Source organism: Myotis daubentonii, chromosome 15 (assembly GCF_963259705.1).
Source record: "Myotis daubentonii chromosome 15, mMyoDau2.1, whole genome shotgun sequence".
Classification (NCBI taxonomy): Eukaryota; Metazoa; Chordata; class Mammalia; order Chiroptera; family Vespertilionidae; genus Myotis; species Myotis daubentonii.
Genome location: NC_081854.1, coordinates 52,862,240 through 52,889,761, shown reverse-complemented (window position 1 = coordinate 52,889,761; position 27,522 = coordinate 52,862,240). Strand labels below are relative to the sequence as shown.

The following is a 27,522-nucleotide window of genomic DNA, read 5'->3' as shown; positions in this document are numbered from 1 at the left end:
TCATGCTTTTATTTTTATTTGAATATATACTGCGTGCATCCTAGGCACCAGTCACATGCTTAGGCCAGGGGTACAGGATGAGCAAGATGGACCATGAGCAAGGTCAAGTTTTGGATAAGTTGCCAGAAGTGAGCTTCCTAGTGGCCAAAGCAATAAGGGAACCCTGTCATTACAAGCTCCACTTTAGCCACAGGATGCCAGCGTGTGAACTGCTGGGGAGAAGCCCAGCTTTTCCTGGTAAAATGAACGTCTGGGATGCCCACACCAGTGTGATTTGTAGCTGATCCGACCGGGGCAACTTGGACCTGTGTGTATCTCATGGGTAAAAACTGACCAGAGCAGAGAATAACTCCAAAGACACACTGAACACATTGACCAGAGTCCCTCATTTCCTGCGTCCTCCTTTCTCCGATCTTTTGCCCACATATACGCCACACACACACACACACACACACACACACACACACACACACACGTTTCCTCATCTCTCTCTACCCACATCCTCTGTCTTTCTACCCAGGTGGTGTGGTAGATGTCGGTTCCCTCTCTCTGACCCCCCACTCCTATCCCCGCAGACTGCCAGGAACTGTTGCCGCCACCGCCGCCACCCCCCATGGCCCACATACAGGGTCAGGGCGCCCCAGCCGCAGGGGCCGCCCCCATAGGCTCCCAGTACTGCGTGTGCAAGGTGGAGCTGTCTGTGAGTGGCCAGAACCTTCTGGACCGGGACGTCACCTCCAAGTCCGACCCCTTCTGCGTCCTCTTCACAGAGAACAATGGCCGGTGGACTGAGGTGAGCCCCTCCATGCGTGCCTGTGATGGGTTGGGGTGGCTAGGTGTCTGGGGAAGGGGCTTCTCCCGGATCCTGGGGCCTCTCGGCCAGGCCCTTGGAGGTAATTGGAGTGTGGGCTGGGGACTTCTTAGAAAATTGTTACTCTTAAAAGTAAATTTTAACCCGGCTGGAGTGAGTGGCTCAGTGGTTGAGCGTCAACCTATGAACCAGGAGGTCACAGTCTGGGCACACGCCTGGGTTTCAGACTCCATCCCCAGTAGTGGGTGTTCAGGAGGCAGCTGATCAATGATTCTCATTATTGATGTTTCTGTCTCTCTCTCCTTCTCCTTTCCTCTCTGAAATCAATAAAAATATATTTTAAAAAATTAAAATTTAAATATTACTTCAAATATATTTGTATTTAAATTACTATAATTATAATTCATAGATTTAGATTTATAAATATACTAGAGGCCCGGTGCACAGATTAGTGCACTAGTGGGGTCCCTGGGCCTGGCCTGCCGCCCTCTCATAATCCAAGACCCCTCAGGGGGATGTTGGACGGGCCGAAACTGGCAGTCCGACATCCCTCCAAGGGATGTAGTAGTGCGAGAAGCAGCAGGTGGCCAGGACTCCGCTCCCACTCATCCTGGCCTCACTGCACCTGCCACCACCAGCTGCTCATAGCCAGCGAAGGTGGGAGAGGCTTGCACTGTCTCAGCTGTGCTCACCAGGCCAGCCATGAGCCCAGAGTCTGGTGCCCATTGGTCAGGTGAGCGGCACTCCCACTGTGGGAGCACACTGACCACCAGGGGGCAGCTCCTGCATTGAGCGTCTGCCCCAGTGGTCAGTGTGCATCATAGCTACCAGCCGGTTGTCCGGGTGACTGTTTGACCGGTTGCTTAGCCTTTTATATATATAAATAATTTTATATTTATTATTTTATATTGTAATATTTTAATTATTATATATGTAGTTAAAACCTTAGAGTTTTATAAAGTGCTTGCTTCCACTTTTAAATAACGTACCCCACTTATTCCTAAACGAACACACAGTGAGGGGCAAACAGGGACAGGGGGACCCAGGCTTTAGTCTCAATGCTGGCCCAAGGCCCAGTTCTGTCACTCCTTGCTGTGTGGCTTTGAGTAGGTGGCTGTCCCTCTCTGAGACTGTCTCATCTGTGAAATGTGGATCCCCCCCCCCCGCCACCCTGCCTACCTTGAGGAACCCAGAGCTGGGGATGTCAATGGGGCCACAGCCAGGCACGTCGGAACTGGCCTGAGAACTTTGTACTGAGAACTGGGGAGCGATGCAGGTTGAGGAAGGACATTGAGAAATCCAAACTGTTAAGACTTTCCAGTCTTAACTATTGCTTCGTTCCTATTCCCTAAAGGGTCTATGCTCATTGTAGTAAATTTAGAAAAGCCAGATGGACTGGAAGAAGAAAGAATAGTGGGGAGCCTGCCTGTCAGGGAGAGCCTCTGTTAAAAGTGGGCACCCCCGCCCTGGCTGGTTTGGCTCAGTGGATGGAGTATCAGCCTGAGGACTGAAGGGTTCCGGGTTCGATTTCCGGTCAAGGGCATGTACCGCAGTTTCAGGCTCAATCCCTGGGCCAGGCGGGAGGCCAACAATCGATATGTTTCTCACATCGATGTTTCTCTCTCTCTCTGTCTCTCCGCCTCCCTTGCACTGTCTCTAAAAATCAATGGAAAAATACCCTCTAGTGAGGATTTTAAAAAAGCTGGGTACCCAGCTTCCAGATAGTTCTATATGAGTATAGGATTTCCCAAATATGCATCTGTTTGTCATCGTAATTAACGAGGCCACAGGGGACGTCCCTCTGGACATACTGTGGTTGACAAAGACTTTCCACAGATGTTGGGTCCTTACGAAGCCAAGGAAATGTGCTGAGACTGTTGACCCATTTTACAGAGGGGCAACTGGGGCCCAGAGCCGGTAGGGACTTCTCTGCGTCACCCAGTGCTTTGGAGATGCAGCCAGAATTGGGAGGTGGGACGTGGGGTCAGTTGAGGACTCCTGGAGGGGGGTGGGTAGCTCCAGGCGTGAGGCCAACTCCTCTGGAGCATCCTGTGCCCTCTGCCAGGCCCCTAAAACCCGTGCCCCCCCACCTTCCTTGACTATCCCCCTCCCACCCCGGCCAGCCACCCTGGCTAAAAATAGCCCAAGATCAAGACCTCTGCCTGCTGCTCCAGCCCTTGGAAATAGACTGGGTGGGAGGAAAAATCAACACGGCCCAAGCCCCAAAATAGACGGACACCCAGACTTCGTGGTTTGGGGCCTCCGTGTGGAGCGGCCAGAGGGCAGGGCTCCTGTCCCAGCCCCACCACTGACCCACAGTACCGGCCCTGTCCTCACCCAGGCCTGGTTTCCACAGTGGGTGGGACCTCTGGGGCTGCACAATTCCAGTATTGACATTCCAGGATTCTGTATAAGGCACAGACATCTGCCCTCAGGGTGTGGGGAGCCCAGACCCTCCCCCTAGGGATCCCTCCTTCCTGTTGCCTCTCTCAGCTTCCATGTAAAATGTGGCTTGAAAAGGGATCCTCTCAAAATAAAAAGAACTAAAACCACAGAGGGTCAAAGCCTTCATCTTACAGAAGTGGAAACTGAGGTGCAGATGAGGAGAGGGACTTGCCCTCTGTCACTTCTCTAGGCAGGACAGGGCCCGAGCTCTTATCCTGGCACCTGGGTATGGAGCCAGGGCCAGAGAGTTATGCGTGTGGGTGCTGGAGTCAGACCTGGGTTCAGATCTTGGCCCTGCCCCTCTAGCTGTTCCTCCTTGGGTAAGTCACTCAACCTCTCTGTGCTTCAGTGTCCTCTGTGAGCTGAGAGCAATGCTCGCTGCAGCCGTCCAGGTAACTGGCCAAGTGCCTGGTACAGAGTCGGTGTCCGCGAGTTGGCAGAGTGATTTCCTGCAGCCCGAGAAGGGTTGAACTCTGACCCCCACTTCCCTGCCTCCCCGCCAGTACGCCAGGACAGAAACTGCCATCAACAACCTCAACCCCGCTTTCTCCAAGAAGTTCGTCCTCGACTACCACTTTGAGGAGGTGCAGAAGCTCAAGTTCGCCCTGTTCGACCAGGACAAGTCCAGCACACAGCTCGACGAGCACGATTTCCTGGGCCAGTTCTCCTGCAACCTGGGCGTGGTGAGCCGGGCCCTGCAGGTGGACAGACAGTCCCTGCCCTCCCAGATGTCACCCTGCTCCCAAGGACAGGGCGGGCCCTTGGACAGAGTCTCTCCTGCCTGGCTCCGGAGGTGGCATCACAAAGACAGATAGCTTGAGGGGCCAGCGGGCAGAAAAGGGGGGCAGTAGCCTGGTGGGTTTGGGGCCAGGTGATGGGCTCGTATTAGACGCCACTGAGCACAGTGCCAGCCAGATGTGGCCACACGGGAAAGGGGGGCCCCACGTGGCCAGAGCTACTGGTTGTTAGAAGCCATCAAGCGTGGTCTTGACTCTGGGGTAGGAGGATCCCCCCCAGAAACCAAGACACCCAGGGAAGTCCTACTCTGGGATGGGCTTGCTGTGTGACCTTGAGTAACTTCCTTTCCCTCTCTGGGCCGCACTTCCCCATCTCTCTCTGTCCTTGGTGAACTTAGGGAGGGTGGGGGTTTGCAGGGCTAGGAGCCTCTGACACAATCATCCTTTGTGACTGTGGACCCTTAGACAAGACCCAGCCCCTTCTGGGCCTCGATGCCCCCGTATTTCACCTGGGGATAATGTTGACTGCCCAGCCGACAGGGATGGTGAGGGAATAAAATTAAAATTCCTTGGAGAGGTCCTAGTGGAGACGGAAATGCCCTGGGCCTTGCAAGAGGTGATGCTCAGTGAGAAAAGCAAGGGTCCCACAGTTATGTAAGAAGTGGGGTGCCTCCATCAGGGCTCCCGCCGGCCTGTGTGTCCACACCCTCAAAAGGTAATTGAGGCCAGAGCTTAAGGCCCAGTGGTCAGCGGCACGGAACTAACAAGGGAGGGGAACCCTTACGCAGGACCAGACACCAGCCAAGCAGGGCCACCCCAGCCTGGAGGGAGGGGCAGGGCAGGAAGTGTGGGCAGGGCTGGTGAGAGCTGTGGCTTCGACTGCAGCGGAGCCAGGGCAAGGAAAACAGCTCCTGCCAGCCCTCAGCCAGCCTCCTCCCCGCCTGCTCTCCCGGCTCCTGCTGGCACCCCCACTGGCTGAACCCCCACAAGCCAGAGCACAGGGAGCCGGGTGCTCTGGGCCCCCAGGGACACAGAGAAGGCAGAGAAGTGCAGGGAGGGGACTGGAGAGAGAGACCCGCGTAGGGGGAGTGGAACACGCTCGTATGGGCACAGGAACCCTGGCCTTTCCCCTAAGAAACAGCCAGGGTGGCCCCCGAAGGGTGTGGGGTGGAGTGGGCAGAGGTGGGGGAAGGCGGCCTGGCACTGTGGCCCCTTTTCCCTTCTGGGTGTTGATCACTGACGCAGGTGTGACTGTATTTCCTGGGCAAACCAGTGAAAATACGGAGACAGTGGAGCCTCTTCGTCAAGGGAGGGTGAGGTCGGTTGGATGGCTTCAGGGGAGGCAGTTAGGGGGCTAAACCCCCCACAGTTGTCTCCAGACGTGAGCCTTGAAGAGCCTTTTCCTGGGGCAGCCGGGTCCGTGGGAGTCAGGCTGCTGGGCTCCCATCCCAGCTCTGGGACCTCAGGCCTCCGTTTCCCGGCAGCCCAGTGGGGTTAGCAGTAGCTACCTTCTGCCTCCCTTGAGCATCGCGCAGCGGGAGGTGTAGCCAGCGCCTGGCATGGAGCAGCCAGCTGTGAGTGCTTGAGCATCTTTCCTCCTCGCCAACCCTCACGGAGCTCCCCTCTCCCCTCTCTCCCCTCAGATCGTCTCCAACAAAAAGATCACTCGGCCTCTGCTGCTGATGAATGACAAGCCTGCCGGGAAGGGCTTGATTACGGTACCAGCCCCCCCTCCCCGCTGCACCCCCTCCGCTTCTGCCGGCTGCCCTCCCCCATCAATGGGCTGCTTCCCTGGCAGATAATTACCAGCTTTGTTTGGAGTAAAAAGGCCCAACTTACAACTTAGCAACAGGTCTCTTAGCAACGGGCTCCCAGCTCCACACATGATGCATAGGGGGCCGCCAAGCTGGGGGTAGCGGGGTTGTCAGAGCGCCCCCCCCCCCCACCAGCCTCCTACTCCCGGGGCAGGTGCGCTCCTACTCTGGAGGCCTCCAGAGCCCTCCCAGCGCCCCCTCCCTGCCCTGGCCCCTGCCTGTCCTCCGTTGGGGGTCTTTCAGGGGCGCCTTGCCAGGCAGAAATGGGCCTGTGGCTGCAGCGTGCAGTGATTCTGCGATGCGCAGTGATGGGCGCGATGCACAGTCATTCTCCGCGGTGCTCAATGATTCTTGCTCAGGTCCTTTTCCGGATGAGCTCCTGGGTCCTCCCAGATTCCAAGAAGGCGGAGAAACCCCCTTTGGCAGATGAGGGGACTGAAGCCCAGAGAGGAAGCGCCCTCGGGCGGGTCAGCTAGTGAGATTCTCTCCTGGAATGTCCCCTTCAGACCCCAGGTGACTCGGAGAACTGGCCACACAGGAGGGCGTGTCACTCTCCTGTTCTGGAGCCTCCCTGGCTCCTAAGGGCCGCGGAGCCTTGCGGTCAAGGCTGTGAGGGACTCGCCATCCCCACCTTGCTTTGCTGTCTCGGCTCTTTTACCCCCTTTGTGTATGCTCCTTGGGGTGGAGGCAACTGAATTCTTGCACACTTTGCACATACCCCCCGGCCCTTATCCACTGTCCTGCCGCCTGGCAAGGCCTCTCCCCACCTCCCTCCACCTCTTGGGGTTCAGAACCTCCCCACACCTGGCCTTCACAAGCCAGCTCCCCTCCTGCTGGAAGCCAGCCCAGGTGGACCCCACCGGCCTGAGGTGCCATCCCCCAAGCATTTCCCCCTGTCCCAGCTAGGCTCAGTTCCCTCCTCCGTGCAATGGGTGCAGCAATGGGACCCACCCTACAGGGTGCTGACCGTGTCTCAGCTGGAGTAGGAGAAGGGGAAGCAGGCGCCCAGCCTGGCCGGTGTCTGTGGTTCTGCAAGCATGTTCGGCGAGGCCATCCTAGAGGTGGGGGGAGGGGAAGCCCTAGGCCAGAGAGGACCCAGCCCACTGCACTGCTGTGGACCCGAGGGCCTGCCCGGCCACGCGGGGGACAGGGAGAGAGAAAGACCCGGAGAGGGCGCCTGGCAGTCCCAGGGAGACCCAGCTGGGCCATCAGAGAGCCATCATGGTGATGGGGGAGGCGTGGGGAATGGATGACAGTGTGAGTGGAGAGAGCAGAGGGAGCTCAGGTGGCTTCCATCCCTGCCCTGGGCCTCAGTTTCCCCAGCCGCGTAGTGAAGTGGCTGGAATTCCTGACACCATGGTGTTTGGACCCTGGGGCGTGAGTGGGCCCAGGACCTCTCCCCAGGGCTCAAGACCACCCCTCCTGCCTGGTGCCTGCTTTATCTGCCCTCGCCATCCCTCTCTTGAGCCACATGGGGTCCCTTTTTGATTCCTCATATCCAGAGGGGTTACCCCACTTTCCAAAGATGGAAAGGAGGTGTTGGGAAGACAAGAGACTTGCCCAAGGTCACTTGGCACTATCCTTCCCCTCCGTTCCCCCTCGTAGCTCTGGAGAGTTAGCTCCTGGGGCACCCTATGCCCACCCTGCCTGGCAGGAGTCCGGGGAGTCTGAGGCACAGGTGCTGAGCGCTCCCCCCCCCCCTCCGATTCCTCTGGCCTCACAGATCGCTGCCCAGGAGCTGTCAGACAACCGCGTCATCACACTGAGCCTGGCGGGCAGGAAGCTGGACAAGAAGGTGAGGGGGGCGGAGGAGGGGGTTCTCCTTCCGGGAGCAATTGAACAACCCCAATCCCAGGGTTGTGTGGCCTAGGCCTGGAACTCTGGCCGCCACTGTCATCACCCCCCACCAAGGGACAAGCCCATAGCACAGGGCTGTACTGGCCACCCCCAAGTAGGACCTCTTCACCATTAAGGTAGTGAGTTTCCCATCACTTAGAAGTATTCAAGACGTGGCTCCTTGTCAAGAGCCACTCCTTGGGAACTCCCTACCTCACTTTGTGTAAATGCTAGGATCCTTACAGTAACCTACGGGGCCCCACCTGGTGTGTCCGCAGCCCCAGACCCCCTGACCTCACCTGTTTCACTCTCCTCATTGTCATTCCGCTTCAGCCAGATCAGCTCCTCCTTGTCTCAGAATTACACGAGGTGCCCTACTGCCTCAGGACCTTTGCACATGCTGTTCCCCCTGCCTGCAATGTTCTTTTCCTTGAATATTCTCATGGTGGCCCCTCGCCTCCATCACGCCTTTGCTCTTGTGTCACCTCCTCAGCAAGGTCTTCCCCAAAACTGGAATGGTCCCTGATCCCCCCCACCCCTGCTTTACTTGTCTTCTTAATACTAATCACTGCCTGATGTACACTATTATTTATTTTCTGGCTCCCCCACTTGATTACAGACTCTTTAGAGCGATACTCTTAACTTAAATCAATGGATTTTAAAAGGATAGCATATCCCATCGGTAATGTGCTTGGGAGAGTTGCCATTTTTTCGGATTCCCACTAAATAAATGAGAATCACGTCCTGCCAGGGGCCTCCCCTGGCCCTGGGAACAATCACCCTTTTGAAGTCCTGGCTGGCCTACGAAGCTGGCCTCCTGCTCCTGCAGCTCCACCCTCAGGGGCTCCGAGTACAAGTGTGGGAACCCCGGGGTGGGGTGGTTTCTCCGGGGAGGCAGTGGGTCCCAGGGGCTGCAGCAGCTCTGGCCTCTCGCTGAGCCCTGCAGAGGCCAGGGGAGGGGGCCAGGCTGGCTCTGCCCACAGCCGCCCCCTGGCCCTGGGCGGTGGAGGCAGCCGGCCACAAACCCCCTTCCGGCTGAATGTGGCAGCTGCGCCCCCCTCACCTGCACCTCCCGCTCCCTCCAGGACCTCTTCGGGAAGTCGGACCCGTTCCTCGAGTTCTATAAGCCCGGGGATGATGGCAAGTGGATGCTGGTCCACAGGACGGAGGTGGGTGCGTGGGGACCGGGGGTCTCTAAGCCGGGGGGTCTCCAGTCCAGCCGCCCCCAACGGCCGAGAGAGGGCTGTGCAGTCACAGCAAGCAGTGCCCAGGGGAGCGTGATGGTGCCTGAAGGACTTGTTCTCCCTGCCACAGGGATGCCCACTTCCGTCCTCAGAAGCGTGGCTGTGGGTCTCTCCATCTTGCCACTCCCCGTCCCCACTGGGCTGCTCTGACCCCAGCGCACTGCTGTCCCCTGGCCCAGGCCCACCCTTGCCCCTCACTGTCCTGCAGGTGATCAAGTACACGCTGGACCCTGTGTGGAAACCGTTCACCGTGCCACTGGTGTCCCTGTGTGACGGGGACATGGAGAAGCCCATCCAGGTGAGGGGGCCCCGGGAGCCCTGCTCCCCACGCTGCCACTGCAGCCTTCCTGTCCACCCGAGGCGTCCTGGCTGCCCTGGGAAAGCTCTTTCTTTTTTCTTTTTTTAAAATATTGATTTCAGAGAGGAAGGGAGAGAGAGAAACATTAATGATGAGAGAGATCCTACTAGGGATCAAGCCCACAGCCTGGGCATGTGCCCTGACCAGGAACCGAACCATGACCTCCTGGTTCATAGATCGATGCTCAACCCCTGAGCCACGCCAGCCAGGAAGCTCTTTCTTACTCAGATGGAGAGAGAACCCATCTGGGGGGAGGGGGAGGAGACCCGGGTCCTGGCCCTGGGTCTGCCCAGCCCCTGAGTGACCTGGGCAGTGCTTCCAGCTTTGTGGTCCCTTCTCTAAAACAGGGTGACTGTCCTGTTGTCCCCGAGGGGTTTGCTCATGGAGCTGAGAGGGGCTGGAGGGCTCCTCTTTGGGGGGCAGCTCTGGGGTGACCTCACTGGATCCACCCCAGGTCATATGCTACGACTATGACAACGACGGGGGCCACGACTTCATCGGCGAGTTCCAGACCTCGGTGTCACAGATGTGTGATGCTCGCGATGGCGTTCCGGTAAGAGGGGCGCGTGTGTGTGACCCCAAAACCTCCGCAGGGGCCAGGGAGGGGGCACAGGTTTTGGAATCAGGCAGCCTGGGGCTCAGATTTTACTTCTCCGGCTGTATGACCTTGAATAAGACATCCAATCTCTCTGGACCTCAGTTTCCCCATCTGTCAAATGGGGGTGGAATAGAGTGGGAATTAAATGAAATGAGACAGGGAAAGTGCCTAGCACATAGTGAGCACTCAGGAGCTGCCCATGTAACTGACTTCGAGAAGCCAGGCCCTGGGTGCCAGTTCTGGGCTCATGAGTGGATATGACATGGACATGTTGTCTTAAGGTTGGGGTAGAGGCAGCTCCCCTACCTTGGGGAGCCACAGCTTGGTGTGAACCCAGGGGGCAGGACCCACTTCTGGGTGTGGTCATCCAGGAAGGCTTCCTGGAGGAGGCATGCTACCCCTGGTCGATGCTGTGGAGGGGATTCTGGGGTCCAGAGGAGGGTCAGTCCCCAGGCAGGCCCTGAGGTGAGCTTCTCTCCCTCCTCCCAGCTGGAGTTCGAGTGCATCAACCCCAAGAAGCAGAGGAAAAAGAAGAACTATAAAAACTCGGGCATTATTATCCTGCGATCCTGCAAGGTGAGCCAGCGGGGAGTGGGGGAGGCACAGGGCAGGGCTGGTGAGCCTGCGTGCCAATCCTGGTTCTGCCAATCCTGGTCCTGGCTCTGTGACTTTCGGAGCTGAACCTATGTGGGCCTCAGTTTCCTCGTCTGTAGAATGGGGATGTTGATGAGGTAAAGCATGGGAAGGGTTAGTCTCATATCACATCCCAGGGCGGAGGTCTTGGAGGACATGAGATGACCCCATAACTTTATGGACCACATAACAGCTGGAGATGTTCTCTGTCATACAATTAGTAGGTGTAACTGATGTGCTGGGTCCTGGGACCCCGCCTGCAATCATTGTTTGTGCATGAGCGTGTGCGTGCATGCGTGTGTGTGTGCATGTGTGTATGTGTGTGTGTGTATATGTCCCCACTGGGAACCCTTGCTCTGAGTGCTTTGTCCTAGAGGTCTGGGTTTTGTTGTAATCAGGCCCAGCTCTGTCCTCTGCCTTTCTTGGTCTCCTTGACCTTGCTAAGGTTTCAGGGTGCAGAGCAGCGGCTTCAAGGTCATCCGTGGAGAGTGTGGCCCAGTGGAGGGCCAGCCCTCGGGCAGGGCGGGGCCCCACTGACTCCCTGATTTCTTGCAGATAAACCGGGACTACTCCTTCCTGGACTACATCCTGGGAGGCTGCCAGCTCATGTTCACCGTAAGGCTCCCCCCTCCCCAGTGAGGGTCATGCAAGAGGGACTTTCCGGGGCCCAGGGCTGTGTCTGCCCTGGCGGGTGGGCCTGAGTCCGGGCTTAGCTGCAGGTCAGCGCGTGGCTGCCCGGCCCACAGAGTTTGCTGGCAACACCCCTTGGGAAGGAAAAAGCCAACTTCCCCCTCGCTGGCCACAGGCCTTCCTGCCTCACCTGCTCCCTCCCTCCTCCTTGCTCCGCTCTTTCCACACCGATGCTCACTCTTCCCCCCACATGCCAAACCCCAAGCCCGGCTCTGCCTTAGGCCTTGCATTTGCTGTTCCTTCTGCCTGGAACTCTTTCCTGGAAGGCAGCTATGCTCACCACTATACCACCAACGCCTTCAGGAACTCTCTTTCCTGGAACCTTCTGGTGGCCGCCCTGCCATCCTGCAGGCGGGGCATGGAGGTCGCCCTGTGAGGAACCTTGCCTTCCCTGTTGCTCTTTCTAGTTCATCCTTTTCAGGGCGCTCGCTGCTCTGAGATGATCTGAAGTCTTTCTTGCTCATCCCTGTTGTCCCACCTCTAGCTTATGTTTCTGCTCCGACCTCCAGTGCCTAGCAAGGAGCAGACGCTCAGTAAATGCTGCTGTGGCCTGGAGTGTGCTGTGCAGACTTCTGTCCCGGGTCCTCACCCCAAGGGGATCCTCCGGCCCAGGGGAGAACCTGCTGGTCCCATGCTCTGCCCACCTCCCCACCTGCCTCACGGCCTCCATCACCACCTCTAGGTCCCTGAGGCCTGGAGGTCAGCTGCAGGGTTAATGGGGTTGGGGGATCAGCCCTGTTGACTGTAATTGTCTGGTCACCGCTGCCCCCTCACCCACAGAGAGGCCAGGCAGTCCCATTCCTCCCGCATGCATGTGCCTACTCAGCAGATGGGCACTGAGCACCTCCTGGGTGCCAGGCTCTAGGCTGTGCCCCTACCGGGGTCCCTCGAAGATGAAGACATGCCACCCTGACCTCAGGGAGCCAACCCGCCCCACAGCCACTGAGTCCTAAGGTGGCCGTCTCCCCGCGGGGTCCCTGTCCTAACCCTCCGCTGCCGGGCAGTGCCCGCCCCTTGGTGCTGCCCTGAAAGGTCTGGGCTGGGCTTCCCTCAAGGCTGAGAGCTGGTAGAACCCGGATCCCTGGCCACTGTCAGCCCCAGTCCCTGTGGGGCACCTGCCTGGTGCCAGGTGCCCAGCCCTGGACCCAGTTCTGCTGGGCATGCGTCTTGCTTGCAGGTCTGATTGGGGAGGTGGGCACTGCCCTACCTGCAGCCTCAGGTCCCAGGCCCCTTGGTGGTCTGAGGGGTGAGGAGGAGTTGGCTTGGGGTGGGTGAGTGTCTGCCTGGCTCTGTAGGTGGTGGGATCCTCAGGATAAAGGCCTGGAGATGGGGAGCCGGGGAGCTGGGAGGGTGAAGGGGAAGGAATTTGGGCTCTAAGTTGGCTTTGCACCCCATCTGGACAATAGACTTTATGCTCAGGCCACGGTGAGCCACAGCTGGCGTGAGAGCCAGAGGAGTGACACAGGTGTCAGACCGCCTTATGGGAGAGGAGCGGGCTCCCCGTGTCCCGTCAGCCTCTCTGTTCCCCAAGGGTGAGAAGGGGAGCTGGGGTCTCTGCTCACACCGGGGGTGTCTCCTGCCCACCCTGCAGGTCGGGATAGACTTCACAGCCTCCAACGGGAACCCCCTCGACCCCTCCTCTCTGCACTACATCAACCCCATGGGCAGCAACGAATACCTGTCGGCCATCTGGGCCGTGGGGCAGATCATTCAGGACTACGACAGGTGAGCAGGGGAGGGACTCCGCACGTCCGTTCGGCTCGGCTCCAGCCCACGCAGCTGAGACGTGGCCCCCGCCTCGGGGAGTTTCTACCTGAGCGCGAAGATGGGGGAGAAATCACTGGGGTTTCCACAGACCAGTTTACAAGTGAGGCAGGAGCTACGGGAGCTCCAGAGAAAGAGGGAGCCTGGGGTATCGGGAAACCCCCAGAGAGAAGGGGCCATTTGAATTGGGCCTTAGCGGATGAGGAGGAGTTCGCCACGGGGAACAGATGGAGGAGAGGTGTTCCAGGAGGGGACGCACAGGATTGAAGTGGAGTGGCCAGTGGTCAGTGGCCAGAGCTGGGGGGACAGGGTGTGAGGGAGGGCAGGTGGAAGGAGATGAGGCTAAGCGCCAGGGCCTTGAACGCCAACCAGGGTTCTCCTTTGGGGAGAACGTTCCCAGCCATGAAGGAGGGCTGAGTGCCTTTCACTTCCATCGTGCCTGGTTTAGCGGCTGCATGAGGCCCCGGTGTGAGAAGGATCTAGAAGCTGCATGCAGGCCCATTGGTGAGACGCTCTGTGTCTGCCACAGTGTAGATGGGGCCAAGTCACACCAGCCACCCAGAGGCACATCTGCGCTCGAGGGTCCTTTGAACAGAGGTTGGCTAGAGGGGGTGAGCTTTCTCTGTGAGTGCAAGACAGAGGGCCCAGCTCTGGGGAGGGGCTTGGGAAGGGCGAGGGCGGGTGGGTGCAGCCCCTGTCCTGTGGTCTCACAGTGATTTTTTTTTCTTTCTCTTATCAGTGATAAGATGTTTCCCGCTCTAGGGTTCGGGGCCCAGTTACCCCCAGACTGGAAGGTAGGTGAAGCCGGACTCCTGGCTGAGATGGGATGCGAGTGTATCTTCCCAAGATTTGCTTTGGAAAGGTCTGGCGCTCTGCCCAGCCGCCCTGCCTTTGAGTTGCCCCCAAACCCATGCTCCTTTCTCATCCTGAGCCTCCCACGGAGCAGGACAGGGAGGCTGTCTGCCCCCCAGTACCCAACTCTGGCGGGGCGGGGGGAGATGAGGAGGATACCAGACTTAGCAAATAAAAACACAAGACACCCATGGAATTTCAGATTAACAAGGTGTGTGTTTTTTTTTTTTAGTATAACCATGTCCTAAATATTGTCTGGGAAATGCTTATACAAAAATATCCATTGTTTATCTGAGATTCAAATTTAACTGGGCATCTGTGTTCTGTCTGGAAACCGTAAAGACAGGCAGGGTCATGAGTGCGGAGTTGGGGAGATGGGACAGCATAGGCTAGAGGAGGGCCCCAACCCCGCCTGGGAATATCAAGGAAGGCTTCCTGGAGGAGGCGTGGTCTAAGCCAAGAGGGGAAGGGAAAGTAGGGATTCTCAGAGTGACTGGGGGTGGCGCTGGGGCAGGGAGCGTGGCAGAGAGAACAGCCTGTCAAAGTCTGGGCGGCAGAGGAAGCAGGCCAGTTGGAGGAACAGAGGGAAGGGGGGCGTGATGGACTGTCTGTGGAAGATGGGCAGGACGGAGAGAGAGGAGGCTAGAGGGTGGGGGGCAAGCCCTGCAGGGCCTCAAACGCATATTAAAGAGCAATGGGGGCTGCTGCGGGGTCCACGTGGAGGGTTATAATCCAGGTGGCACTTTTGAAGGCTGGCTGCTGAGCGGCGACTGGCTGGGGTGAGGGTGGGCAGGATGGAGGGATGGAGAGAAGGGACGATGGCCATTTTACAGGTGAAAGAACAGAGGTTCAGGTGACCTGCCCAAGGTCCCATTTGCAACAGGGGCCTTGATTCCAACCGGGCAGATGGACCCTGAGGTTGATTCTCAGAAGCTGCAGCCCCTCTGATGAGAGGCCTGGGGGGGGGGGGGGTGCGCATAGGGGCTCCTACCCCTGCGTGTCTGTCCCAGCCAGTGCGCCCGCCTGTCCACGTTGCTTGCGGCGCATGCCCTTTCCAGAATGAGCATTCGCTTCCCACCCTCCCCAGGGAGGATGGTTTTCACCTGGAACTTCAGAGAGTGGCTACGGGACCTGCTGGCCATCCTGCGACAGGGGGCAGGGCCCTGCAGGACGTGCGGTGGGGAGAGGGGGCAGGGAGGGCTGGTGCTGGCAGGCCCAGCCCCAGCAGGAGCCTGTTGCTAGGACACCAGCCAGCTTTCAGAGAACCGCTCTGTGAGATGTTCTCTTGCGCAAAAGCCTCCTTGAAAATGTCACAGGGCCACTCTGGGGAGACCGGGGCTTGACCAGGCTGGAGTGCCCCGGCGGTGCCCCGAGGGAGGTGGAACCACGGAACCAGGCGGGGAGAGGATGGAGAACTCTGTCCCATCCTCCCTGCCGGGCCTGACCCCTCCTAGCACCCCCTCCCTCTCATTCTAACTGGCCTTGCTCCTGCCATGAGCCTCTTTCCTTCCTTCCCACCCCAGGGCCTTTGCATGGGGCCTTCCCCAGCCTGTTGCTCCCTTTCACTCACTTCCCACAGCGCTTCTCAGAGAGAGAGCAACCCCATCGCTTGGCCTTCTGTGCTATGGGGCCTCCTCCCTGCGGGGCTCTGTCCTCAGGGAACTGTGGTCACTTCTGTCTGTGTGGGCTCAGTGCTGGGGGGGAGGGGGCGCTGGCTTCCTCCTCGCTGTGCGCCTGCTCCCGGCATGCACTTGGGGGGGGTGTTTGTTGACAGTGAATTTGGGGCCCAGGGGCCTGTGTAGGCAGAGGTGTTGGTTCTGAAGCTGGGAGGAGCTAGGAGGACTGGCTCCCTGCACTGGGGTCTCCGTTCCTCCCTGGCCGGGGCAGGGGCTGAGGGCTTGGACCTTCGAAAGGAGCCAGAGTTAGATGAAGGGAGAGATGGGGCAGAAGGAAGGCCTGGGTGGGGAAACGGAGGCTTACGGAGGGCAGCTCTGAGGTCGGCTCCCTCTACCATCTGAGCCTCCCTCTCCAGTCCTGCCTCTGCCAGGGCCACAGGGAGCGGTGTCTTAAGTAACTCACGGAGCAGGGCCCGGAGAGGGGAACGGGGACCATTGGTTGTCACGGGCCACGGGGAGCCCCAGGACAAAGACCTGTGCCCAGCCGGTCCCCAGGGGCCCCTAATCGGCTTGGTGTGGCCTCCGGGCAGCTGGTTGTTTACCGGCGTTTTTCAGGCAAACCAGGGCAACAAGCGTGGGAGGGGCTGTGCACGGGCAGCACGGACACCTGTCCCCCAGGCCTGTTCCTGGCCCCGCTGTGGCTCACTCATGTGACCCAGGCATCCCTTGGCCCTCTCTGAGCCTCAGTGTTGCCACCTGGGAAATGGAGCAGCTGCCGTAGGTAACCTGAGAGGCCCGAGGTGGAGGCTGACCTCCCACAGCCCCACCCACTTGGCCCCAGGCCACGCCCTCCCCCAAAGAGGGGAAGGAGTTGGGGATGAAGAGGCTGGGAGGCTGAGAAAGGTAAATTGTCAGTCTACCCCTATCAGGGGGGACTTTCCCCCCTGGTCTCTAAAATCTCCTAAAATCTGATTTTGTAGGAAATCGTGGGCCCAAGGGAGACCTGTTTCCCTGGCAACCGTTTTCCTCTCTCAGCCCCCTCCATGCAAGCCCCTCTCCAGATCGCTGTAGAGGCTCATCAAGTTGCCATGGCAACGAGGACCTGGGGGGGCGGCCCTACACCTGGAACCCAGACTGGGGACAGAGGAATGGGGACCTGGGCAGGGCCAGGGCCCAAGAGGGGCATCCAGGGACTGGCTCCATGCCAGGCACTTAGGGCTGAAGGAGCAAAGAACAGAACCCCGCGCCCCCAGAACAGGGAGGGGTCTCCTCCTCAGGCCTCCTGCCCACCCTCCCCTCTTGGCGCAGGAGGGCTCCCCAGGGGCTGGCGTCCAACCCCATCTCGAGGCGTGAGGGGCCTGTGTCTCTGGCCTGTTCCGCCGCGTAGCCTTGGCACCTGGCTTCCCCTCTCCGGGCCTCAGTGTGTTGGTCTGTGAAGTGGGGGCATTGGACTCCCAGCGCCTCCACTGTGGTGTCAGGAGCTAACGCGTGAGTCTGGGGTGGTCTGTGCCCAGACGGGAGCTCCCCCTGGGCCGACTCTTCACCCTCCTAATTAAAACCCTCAACGCAAGGCAGGAGCACCTGCGGAGGTCCCTGGGTTTATGCAAAGTGAGCGCAGGAGGCAGCCTGGCCTTCCGTAGACGGGAGAGCATGGGCACATTCTAGTCCGCGCTGCGTCTCAGTTTCATCATCTAAAAAGTGGGGTAATAACTGGCCTTTCCCCACTGGGCGATGCGAGGAAGGAACGAGGGGGTGATTGTGAAGCAGGAACACGGGGCGTGGCACGCGGTAGGGAAGGGGGCCGAGTGGGGAGTTTGAATCGGCTGGAGGAGGAAGAGTGGGGGGACCCCCTTCTGAGCTCTGGGCTTTCCTGAGGCCCGGGGTTCTGCAGCCACCAGTCCCACCTGCAGCCCTGATGGGGTCTAGTTCTGGTCCATGCGTGTTCCCCAAGATCAGGGTGCAATGGCGACAGGGTGTGCGGGGCAGCCTATGGTGCAGGGGAACTCTGGTTCTGGCCCCAGCGCGCGCGAGAGCTGGTGATGACGGGCATTCCGAGCGCTCCTAGGCCTGCTGTCTCAGAGGCACCTCTGCCCACTCAGGCAGCCCCGATCCTGATGACGGTTTGGGGTGATGGGGAGGGGTCTCGGGGGTCCTCTCCGTGTGGCTCAGACCCAGCAGAGGTCAAGCAGATGTGGGGGCATCAGTAGCCCTGACCTCGGGGAGGGGAGCAGTAAAGAGCCAGGTGCCCACAGAGGGAGTCTGGGCGCAGCAGGGGGGTGGCCTGGGACCAGGTTTGGGGCCAGGAGGCCGCCAGCTGAGCATCTTCTCTGCATTTCAGGTCTCCCATGAGTTTGCCATCAACTTCAACCCCACCAACCCCTTCTGCTCAGGTGAGCGTCAAGCCTCCCCACACCTGCCCTGGGTTTGCGCTGGGCCACCTTCCTGGGTGGAGGGAGGGCGGAGTACAGGCCTACAGGCTTCCGTACTTTCCTCCTCTCCCCTCCCCCTCCGGCTTTCTCAACACGAGCAAGATGGGGGCTGGAGTTGCAGGTTGGAGTCGGGCGGTCCTGGGTTCAAGAGTAGCTGCTGCCCTTTCCTGGCTGTGTGACCTCGGAGAGATCCCTGCACCTCTGAGCCTTTGGCTTCTCACCTGCCCTAGGAGATGTGATACCTGCTTAGCTCACATCACTGTGGTCAGGTGAGAATTCAGGAGAGCGCTGACCGGAAGCCCTGGGTAGACCAGGAGGGGGTAAGGGTGGAAGATTACATCCCTGCCTCTCACCTCCTGCCAGCTCTGGCTGGGAGGGCCTGGCCCTGCCCCCCTCCGCCTTTCACGGAAAACCTAGGCACCCAAGGGTTGAAGGTTGCCTGGGGCAGGCAGTGGGCGGGCAGTCTGTGCTCAGCCCGTACCCCAAGGCCTCAGAGGATTTCTGAGCCTCAGAGTCAGTCAGGAAAGTACTGGAGGAGGAAGAGGAGCTCCGGGTGGGTATGGAAGAGGGCGGTCCTGCCATCATGGGACTTTCAGCCTAGGATTTGGCCTGGGTGAGGCACCCCCCTTCCTGGGGGAGCCCCAAAGCTGGCCTGGTTTGTAGTTGGAAGGGAAAGGCATCAAGTCCCCAACTTGGGGATGATGCTGACTCAGAAGCCACAAGTTGACCCTCACTCCTGTCTGGTCTGGGGCGGGTCTCCAGAGATATTTTGTCCAAGTGCCCGTTAGTCACCCTCACTGCTGGCCAGAGACCTGCTAGAGGGGACCACAGGGCAGGCGGGATATTCTCGGGCTCAGAAAGGTGGCTGTTTACAGACAGAGCACCTACTGCGTGCAGGGGCGGGGGAAGCAGCTCCGTGCCCCCAGCAAGCCCGAGCAAAAGCCACAGCGTGTCCCAAATGGACTTCCTGATGGCTCCCCGGGGCCCTGACGTGTCACCGCAGGCTTTTCCAAGCCTGCTGCACCCCCTCCCGCCAACTGCCCAAAGGTAGATTATCGGTCTCATGAACGGGAAACGGGCTCAGAAAGATTAAACGTGCCGCAGGTTCCGCAGCTAAGAAGGTGCAAAGGTAAGATTTGAACTCAGGTCCGTCTGACTCCACATTCGGGGCTCTTTATACCGCCCGGCCCCGCCCTCCGGGAGCTTCCAGTGGGAGCATTCGGGGTGAGCAATTGGGATGAGAGAAGGCGCAGGCTGAGGGAGCACCCGGCTGACGTAGACTCTCGTCTCCGAGGCAGGTGTGGACGGCATCGCCCAGGCATACTCGGCTTGCCTGCCCCACATCCGCTTCTACGGCCCCACCAACTTCTCTCCCATCGTCAACCATGTGGCCCGGTTTGCGGCCCAGGCCACGCAGCAGCAGACGGCCACAGTGAGTAGCGGCCTGAGACAAGCCCCTCCCCAGCTCTGAGCCTGTTTCCTTTCTGAAAAGGGAGAGGGAAAGCTGCGGGGGTGCTGGGAGCATCTGGGGCAACCTGAATGGGACAGTGTCTGGGACTGGCCTGGGAGTGGCTTTTCATAAAATTCCTGGGGCTTTGGGCTGGAATTGTTCGGATGCCTGCAGCCAGCCAGGCCATTGTCCTGCCCAGCTATTATCCGCTGGAGCCAGCTTTCAAAGGAATGGAAAAAAGACCCGCATTCTTGTTTAAGGGAAAAACCAGGAGGGGGAGTAGGAAGGAAGCCAGCAGCCTTCCACGGCCCTGTCACCTGCTGAGAGCTGGTAGGACTGAGGTGGAGGTGGGGCCCCTACCGTCCACTGGCTGGATCCTAGGTCTGTGGTGGGGGGCCTCCCACTGGCTGGATCCTAGGTCTGTGGGGGGAGCCTGGGCCCGGGGAGGGCCAGGAAGGTGCCTGTGTGTTCTGGTCTGCATCCTGACCAGCTCTAATCCTCCCAGCACTCCAGTCACTCTATGGTGGCCTGGTCCTCCCTTGGGAGCCAGCTCCCTCCTGTTGCCCACCCCAGCTCGGGCGTCTCCATCCATCTCTGGGCTGCAGGAGAGGGGCCAGGGCGTCTCTATTGGCTCCTCTTACACCAAGAATGGCTACTAATAGGTCTCTACTTCTTCCCAGTCCTGGGTCCCGTCTCACCTTGCACAAAATATGGGGGCGGTGGGCTGTCCTATGGTTCAGCCCTGTGAGAAATGGCTCACCTGTCTGAATTCAAATGACGGACTCGGAGACAGAAGTATGGTGAAAATGAGACCTTCAATACCCTCTCGAGAGGGGGTGTCCGTCCCATTGTACAGGCACACCTGGTGCAGCCAGCATAGCCTATTAATTTAGTCCCTCCTCCGGTTCCTCATTGGCTGAGTACTATGGGGTCACCCATCTCCTCACATGTCGCCTAGGTCTTGCTGTCTCCCACTGGGCCATTAAAAAAAGAAAAATTGGGCTGAGGCCTTTCTAGCTGCCTCCACCTCCCTGTCTAGCGGAGGCAGACGCCCCGGGGTTTCCACCATGATGCTGGCCCACAGGCAGTTCTTGGTTCCTCTTCCCTCCTCCCTCCTCCCTCCATTCTGTCTGCCCTGGGGAAATTCAGCAAATTCCCTCAAAGGCCAGCCATGTGAAGATGGATCACAGAGGTCCATTTCCTGCAGTCCCAAGCTCTGGGAGCCCCCAAAACCCTGTTCATACTCCAGCGCCCCCACATCATGGCTGTGTGACCCGCAGCAGGTTGCTTAAGCTCTCGGACCTGTTTGCTCACCTGAACACTGCAGGTGATGGCACGGCACTTGCCTGCCAGCAGCACGGGGAGGATTCAGCCAGATGAGCATGCACATGGCTCAGCACAGAGCCCCACGCACACTGAGTGCTCAGAGTGTGGGTGGCTGCGTCTTCTGGGGCATTTGGTGATGTCGAGCACATTTAGGCCCGAGGCAGAAGAAAACAATCGGTGCATTAACTGATGCTTTTATACAGCCGCTTTGAGGGGAATGCTTGGTGTGGCTTCACCCTCCCTGTTCCCAGGCACACGCACACGCATGCCCACGCACAGGAAAGAGAGCAGGTGGTAGGAAGTGTCTCTCTAGGCAGAGCTGTACTCCATTCATTCACACAACACATCTTTTGTTTTTAAATATATTTTTTATTGATTTCAGAGAGGGAGAGAGATGGAAACATCAATGATGAGAAAATCATCAATCAGCCGCCTCCTGCACGCCCCCCACTGGGGATCGAGCCCACAACCTGGGCAAGTGCTGTGACCGTAATTTGAACCATGACCTCCTGGCTCCTAGGTCGATGCCCAGCCATGCTGTCTGGGCCACACAACCCGTCTTTACTGAGAATATTTCTGTGTAGTATGGGAGGGGGGAGGGGGGCTCTGTGATACGCAAGACATGGCCTCTGTCCCCCAGAGCCTGCAGTCTAGTGGGGGGCCGGGCCAGAGAGCAGCAACCGAGATGTAAGGCGATTAAAGCTACGGTGACAGAAGTAGAGTCATAAAGGTGGCACCTGACCCAGAGGGCGCAGGAAGGCTTCTTGGAAAAGTGATGTCCAGGCTGAGACTTGGAGGATGCTTGAGAGTTAGCCTCGAGTTGTGTGTGTGCACCTGCATGTGTGAACATGCGTGTGTGCATGCATGTGGAGCACCCCAGACGGAGGGAACGGCATGTGCAAAGCCTGGAGGCATGGTGTGTGGGCATAACTGAAGGAGAGTGTGGTGGAAGAGGGCTGAGCCAGCTCCCACAGGGCCGTGGGGGGTGGTGAGGAATCTGAATCTGCCCTTGAGGGCAGTGGGGAGCCACTGAAGGGTGTTAAGAGGTTCTGGTGGGGCCAGGGGACTCCCACCACGGGGCCTTCATTTTCCCCTCTGCTCTGGCCCATAAGACTCGGGCCATCTTGTCCATGGCCCATCCTGGTTGGCCTCCTAGGTGTCTGGTGTTCCCGTGGAGGGGATCTGGGAAGCAGCCTGGACCCTGGGAATTTCCCCCCTTCCATTCTCACCCCAGGGCCCTCGGCAAACCCACTTCTCAGAAATAAGCCAGGGAGTGCAGACTGACCGGCACTGTGTGGTCAAGTCAGTTTCTTATCAATCACATCACAACGTTAAATGGGTTGGTGGCTGGTTACAGCCCTAGAAACCCAAAGAGCCTCAGGCAAAGGCAGAGGATGCAAGGCGGTCCCTGAAGGGTGCTGGGAGTTTGGGTTTGGGGTTCAACCTGACAGTGATGGGGTGTTTCTGGAGCACAGACAGGGTGAGATGGCCTGTGAGGTGGAGAAGAGGGTACAGGGGGCTATCCTGAGGGTTGTTCAGGGTGTGGGGGAGGGAGGGGTGCCCCAAGGGGGAGCCCCATGGGCAACGCTGCAGTGGAAAGAGCTCACGGGGGGGGGGGGGGGGGAGACCCTCAGGTGGGTTTGGGAGCTGAGGCTGGGAAGGGTGTGCCAGGCGGAAGTAAACCAGGAAAGGCTCCCATGGAGGTGGGACATCTTGGGGTAGCGCAGACCAGGACTGTCTGTGGGGACAGCAGAGCCCCTTCCCCCCTCCTACTGCCCGGCTCTGCCCTTCATTCTCCCCGTCCACAGCCCCTCCCAGGTCCCTTCTGAGCTATCTTGGGGGGGGGCGTGGACCCCTGGGGTTGTAATGAACCCTAGAGGCTCCTGGACAACCTGGGCTCTGCCTACGATGGGCAAGGAGCCCAGGACTTCCACCGCCCAGGCTGGTGACCCAAGCTGAGGACAAACGTGAGCGTGGGCATTGTGACGAGCTGGCTGGCACCCAGGAGCAGGTGAAAGTCCAGTGCCACGGCTCTGGACCTTGCCCTAGCTGCTATGTTGGACATTCTGGCCTCCTGACGCTAGGGTGCTGGGTGAGGGTGCAGGCCCCACTCCTGGAGAGACAATGCAGGCAAAGGAGGGCGCTGTGGGAAGAACCCCAACGTTGGAGTCAGCTAGGCTTGGTTCAGAATGGAGACTGGCTGGGAGGCCTGAAGTCACTTAACCTCACTCAGTGCATCTTCTCTAAAAGGAGACTTGCAGTGGGAAGGTGCCAGGGAGGGCCTGTGCAGGCCCTGTGTTCACAGGGACTTCCTCACCCAGATAGTTGGTGCCCACTGCCCTGCAGCAGTTCAGGGCCTGTCTGTGCCCACCTCCCAGGACAGGGCTGAGGGAGGCTCAGGCCTGCGCGCTCCAGGTCTCCCAGGGCAGACGTGTGGCTGACTGCACGGGGAGCCAACAGGGCCGCGAGGGGTGGAGGATGGGAGGCCTCATTGCCAGGCCTCTCAGTTCCTGTCTTCTTGCCAGCTGGGTGCCCAGGAATATTTCTGGTGGGATGGAAGCACCCGACTTAGGGAAGGGCTGCTGGGGTGGGGGGCTGGCAGCAGCAGCCCTCCACTGCAGGGGTTCAGGCCACCATCTCCATAGCAACAGGTATGCCCAGTCAAGGGTTTGATCTCTTAAAGGCACAGTGCAGGAGCCAGCCTACTGCTGCCAGGACTGGGATTAGGATCATGGGTTCATGCCTCCATGTGACTCACCCCCTCCTTCCTTCCAGTTTGCTTGGGGGACAAGCAGGAGAGCAAGGCATCCTAGGGGCTGAACTTGTATCCCCTGTACGTCCCTCAGGGAGCAAACGGGCGTGAAGGTGGCCAAATGCTGACCTGGGGGCTGACTTGGGCCTGCCGTCCACGACCTTGGCTGGTCTGGGCCCCAACTTCCTCTCCTGAGAGGCGGAGGGGTCGGCGTAAAAGGCAAAAGCTCTAAGCAGAGATGAGGCAGCTCCGAGGGCTCCTCTATTTATGGAGGGAAAACTGAGTTCCCCCGGAAAGGGGCCAGAGGGTGCCAAGGACAGAGCCGAGTTGAAAACGAAGTCTCGGGCTGAGACTGGGTCGCACTTTAAACAGACAAGAGGGCTGCAGGGGCCTCGGTGCTGGAGGTGGCTGGGACCCGGCTACAGCTGGGGACACTTCCTCCCATGGGTCAGAGGGCTGTGAAGGGCGGGGATGGGATGGGAGGGGAAGGGGCCTCAGGGCCCTGTTGAGTGCCCACTGACCTCCCCACAGCAATACTTCATCCTCCTCATCATCACGGACGGCGTCATCAGTGACATGGAGGAGACGCGGCACGCCGTGGTGCAGGCTTCCAAGCTGCCCATGTCCATCATCATCGTGGGCGTGGGCAACGCCGACTTCGCCGCCATGGAGTTCCTGGACGGGGACAGCCGCCGGCTGCGCTCCCACACGGGGGAGGAGGCGGCCCGAGACATCGTGCAGTTCGTGCCCTTCCGAGAGTTCCGCAACGTGAGTGGGGGCCAGGTTGGGGAGGGGCGTCACTGGGCCCCAAGAGCCATAAAAACCAAGGATGAAGCTTGGGATTGTCTGCCCAGTCCCTAGGCTCCTCCATCCTCAGCTCCATTGGCTGAGCATTTCCTGCGGGCCTACTAAGTGCCAGGTGCCATGTCAGGCCCTGCCCTGGACAAGACCATGTGATACTGTGAACACTGGCTTCGGAGGACCTGCCCTTTAACTCTGACCAGAAGTCAGTTACCCGTGTGAGGCAGATTTCAGGAGCCATAGGGGCAAGAGCAAAGGCCTAGAGGTGAGAGGCTTTCCTCGTACACCGGGCCCGGCCGCCTCAAGTCCCAGATGGGAACCAGGCCCCTCTCAGGACGGCTCCTCTCCCTCAGGGCCTCTGCAGGGAGGACTGGCTCCTGGAGGGACTGTGCCAAGTGCAGGTGACCCCAGGTCGGCCTGCGGGAGGCTGTGGCTGGGCCCATGAGGAGCCTCTCAGATGCCACCCCTGTACTGCCAGCCTGGGGCCTGCCTTTTATCTGACCAGAGGCGCACTGTGTGGCCTTGGACAAGTCCTTGACCTCTTTGGGCCTCAGTTCTCTCAGCTATAAGGACCGCCCCCCCCTCCCCCTTCCCCCACGTGCTCTGGCTCACCAAGTCCCAGCAAGAACTGACCACTCTTGCCCTAGCCAATTGGGCTCAGTGGATAGAGCATCGGCCCTCAAACTGAAGGTCGGGAGTTCAATTCCCGTCAAGGGCATGTACCCACCCCCCCCAAGGGCTTGTTTGGGAGGCAACCGATCAATGTGTTACTCTCACATCGATGTTTCTCTCTCTGTCTCTCCCCCTCCCTTCCACTCTAAATATTAACAGAAGAATATCCTTGGGTGAGCATTAACAACAACAAAAGAACTGACCACTCTGTGTTGTACCCGGTGGTCTCACATCTCTGCCCAGTATCCTCCGGGTTTGCCTGAGACGGTTCAGTTCCTTCTCTGGAGCATTAGCCGTCTGAGGACAGATGCCGGGCACTGGCCATCACTCATGCCCGCCCGCAGTGACCGAGCACCCCGGTGCCTGGGTGTTCAGCAGCGAACCAGTCACGGCCCACTGATGCCAGCCAAGGTGCTGGGGATGTGTTTGCCACATGAGTAGGCTGTGCAGCAGCTTGCCTCCCAAGGGCTCTTGACCCGAAAAGCCCCCCACAGACAAATTCTTTCTAAAATGTTACTCCCAGGCACCCCAAGTGCTCAGGGTAAGAGTTACACTTAGTCCGGCCGGTGTGGCTCAGTGGTTGAGCAGCAACCTATGAAACAAGAGGTCATGGTTCAATTCCCCCTCAGGGCACATGACCAGGTTGTGGGCTCGATCCCCAGTGGGGGTCTTGCAGGAGGCAGCTGATCAATGATTCTCTCTCTCCCTTCCTCTCTGAGGTCAACAAAAATATATTAAAAAATAAAGAAGAGTTACATATAACTCGAAGGTACTGCTAACAGTGGGACTTCAGGCAGGGCCAGGGATGAGGGTCGCCAGTTTAGACAGCCTGGCCCCAGCCGATCTGTCCAGGGACGCCTTCGGGAGCAGCTCTCTGAGAAGAGTGCCCCTCACAACTTCTGCTCAGTAACCCTTATTCTCTCCCTCTCAACCCCCCTCCACCCTGCAGGCAGCAAAAGAAACCTTGGCCAAAGCGGTGCTGGCGGAGCTGCCCCAGCAAGTTGTGCAGTATTTCAAGCATAAAAACCTGCCCCCCACCAACTCGGAGCCCGCCTGAGCCAGCCCCCAGCAGCAGCATGTGCCGGCCTCCCGCCCGCCCCAGGAACGTGCACGCTCGCCCTGCTTCCTTACGGGGCTTTTCTTTTCTTTTTTTTAACCGATCCACTTTTATTTTTTACAATCGGACCTCCGCCCCCGTGTCCCCCAGCCCAGCTGGGCTTCCTTTGTTGGAGTCGACTGGTGATGCTTCCAGGCCAAACGGGCCTCCTGTCCTCGCCACCCCTGAGTATTGAATGTACTTTGTATAATTTTTGTGGAATTATTACTGTTATTAAAGAGAATAAAATTTTTACAATCATGACTAGCTGCCGACCGAGAGGAACGTGTCCCTGGCTCACACTCTGCGCCGCAGCCCGCACCTAGTTCCTGCTCCAACAGCATCTGCTCATTACACTCGGGGTGATGAGGAGGCTCAGGCGTCCCTGTGTCAGCGCCTTCCTCAGCCGGGACCCAGTGGGCTCACCGCGCTGGGAAATGAACAGGAAAAGCCCTTCCCCAGCAAGCCTTCTGTTTGGGGACCTGCATCCCACATGACCAGGAAGACTTCTGTTGAACTGGGACAGGACCCGCACAATGCACATGCTTCTGGGTGAACGGAATGCACAGGCCCCACCAGCGACTGGGTTTCCTGGCCCCTGCAGAGCCCACACCAGTGTTTCGGATGCTCCCGAACAGGGCTCAAGGGGCCTGTGTATAACCAGTAACTGACATTCACATTAAGCACCATGTATACTGGAGTTCCCCCACGTTGGCCCAGCCAGCACCACATGGTCACCACCTTCGTCCTCTTGGTCCGAACCTACACACACACAGGCCAGCAGTCCCTGCCACCCATCTGCTGCCCTTCCAGGCGTCTCAGACACCAGGGTCCGCCTGTGGGAAAGGCTCTCTGGCCTCAGGATGCCAACAGGCTGCTCTGGCTCAGACCACGACACCAGCCAGGAGACCCTCCTCTGAATCCCCTGCCACCCGCAGTTCCCGGCCCTCGCCCACACAACGCATCTTTCCCTCTTACCCACCTCCCCTGGGGGCCCACGCAGAGGCCTGTGTAGAACCAGTAACGGACATTGACAGTAAGCGCCGTTCCCCGCTCCGTGTTTAAGTGCTTCGCAGGCGTAATCCTGAGGAGCCCTCCCAACAGCCCGTCCAGGACCATTTCAGAGACGCGCACACAGCAGGCAGCCGGTCGCATCTCTCAGAGGCAGAGCCAGACCTTAGATCCGGGTCTGGCAGACTCCAGAGCCCACACTCGCCCGCTGCATTGAACGTCCTCCCTGAGCCCTCCAAGGGTCTCTGCTGCAGCTGGTAGTTTGTCCTTCCTCTCTACTGGACCTGGGAAGCCACTCACCTTGACCTCTCCCAGGTCATGCTTACTAGTGGGGGCTACACCTGGGTGGTGCACCAGGCAGGGTCCCTCCTATGGGTGCCTGGTGACCTCAGGAGCCAGTGTCTACCTGATAGAAGCGAGTGAGGGATATCTCCATCCTAAATTTTCTTTGCTTTTTTATCCCAAGTTTTCAATGCGTCTGCCGATTCTGTAGCCACCAAAAGTCGGCTAAAATATCCTGTAGGGACACCCTTGCTTCTCCTGAGAGGGCTGCAGGACTGCCTGGACCCCCGATCCCCCCAAGGACA

General features: G+C 58.9%; 1 protein-coding gene across 2 annotated transcripts in view; it reads left to right on the top strand.

Moving 5' to 3' along the window:
* Positions 1–26,188, top strand: part of CPNE2 (copine 2) — a 38,656-nt gene extending 12,468 nt beyond the window's left edge. The window contains exons 2-16 of one of the 2 annotated variants that reach the window (XM_059667971.1): positions 576–793; positions 3,760–3,939; positions 5,637–5,711; positions 7,531–7,602; positions 8,729–8,812; positions 9,096–9,185; positions 9,700–9,798; positions 10,333–10,419; positions 11,032–11,091; positions 12,758–12,891; positions 13,670–13,724; positions 17,737–17,788; positions 19,126–19,259; positions 23,887–24,123; positions 25,778–26,188. In XM_059667971.1, the coding sequence (XP_059523954.1) occupies positions 614–793; positions 3,760–3,939; positions 5,637–5,711; positions 7,531–7,602; positions 8,729–8,812; positions 9,096–9,185; positions 9,700–9,798; positions 10,333–10,419; positions 11,032–11,091; positions 12,758–12,891; positions 13,670–13,724; positions 17,737–17,788; positions 19,126–19,259; positions 23,887–24,123; positions 25,778–25,885 (1,647 nt within the window). In that variant the 5' untranslated portion in view covers positions 576–613 and the 3' untranslated portion in view covers positions 25,886–26,188. Of the gene's footprint in view, positions 1–575; positions 794–3,759; positions 3,940–5,636; positions 5,712–7,530; positions 7,603–8,728; positions 8,813–9,095; positions 9,186–9,699; positions 9,799–10,332; positions 10,420–11,031; positions 11,092–12,757; positions 12,892–13,669; positions 13,725–17,736; positions 17,789–19,125; positions 19,260–23,886; positions 24,124–25,777 lie in introns of those variants that run through there. The other variant, XM_059667970.1, reaches the window with a different exon arrangement.
* The last annotated feature ends 1,334 nt before the right edge of the window (positions 26,189–27,522 follow it).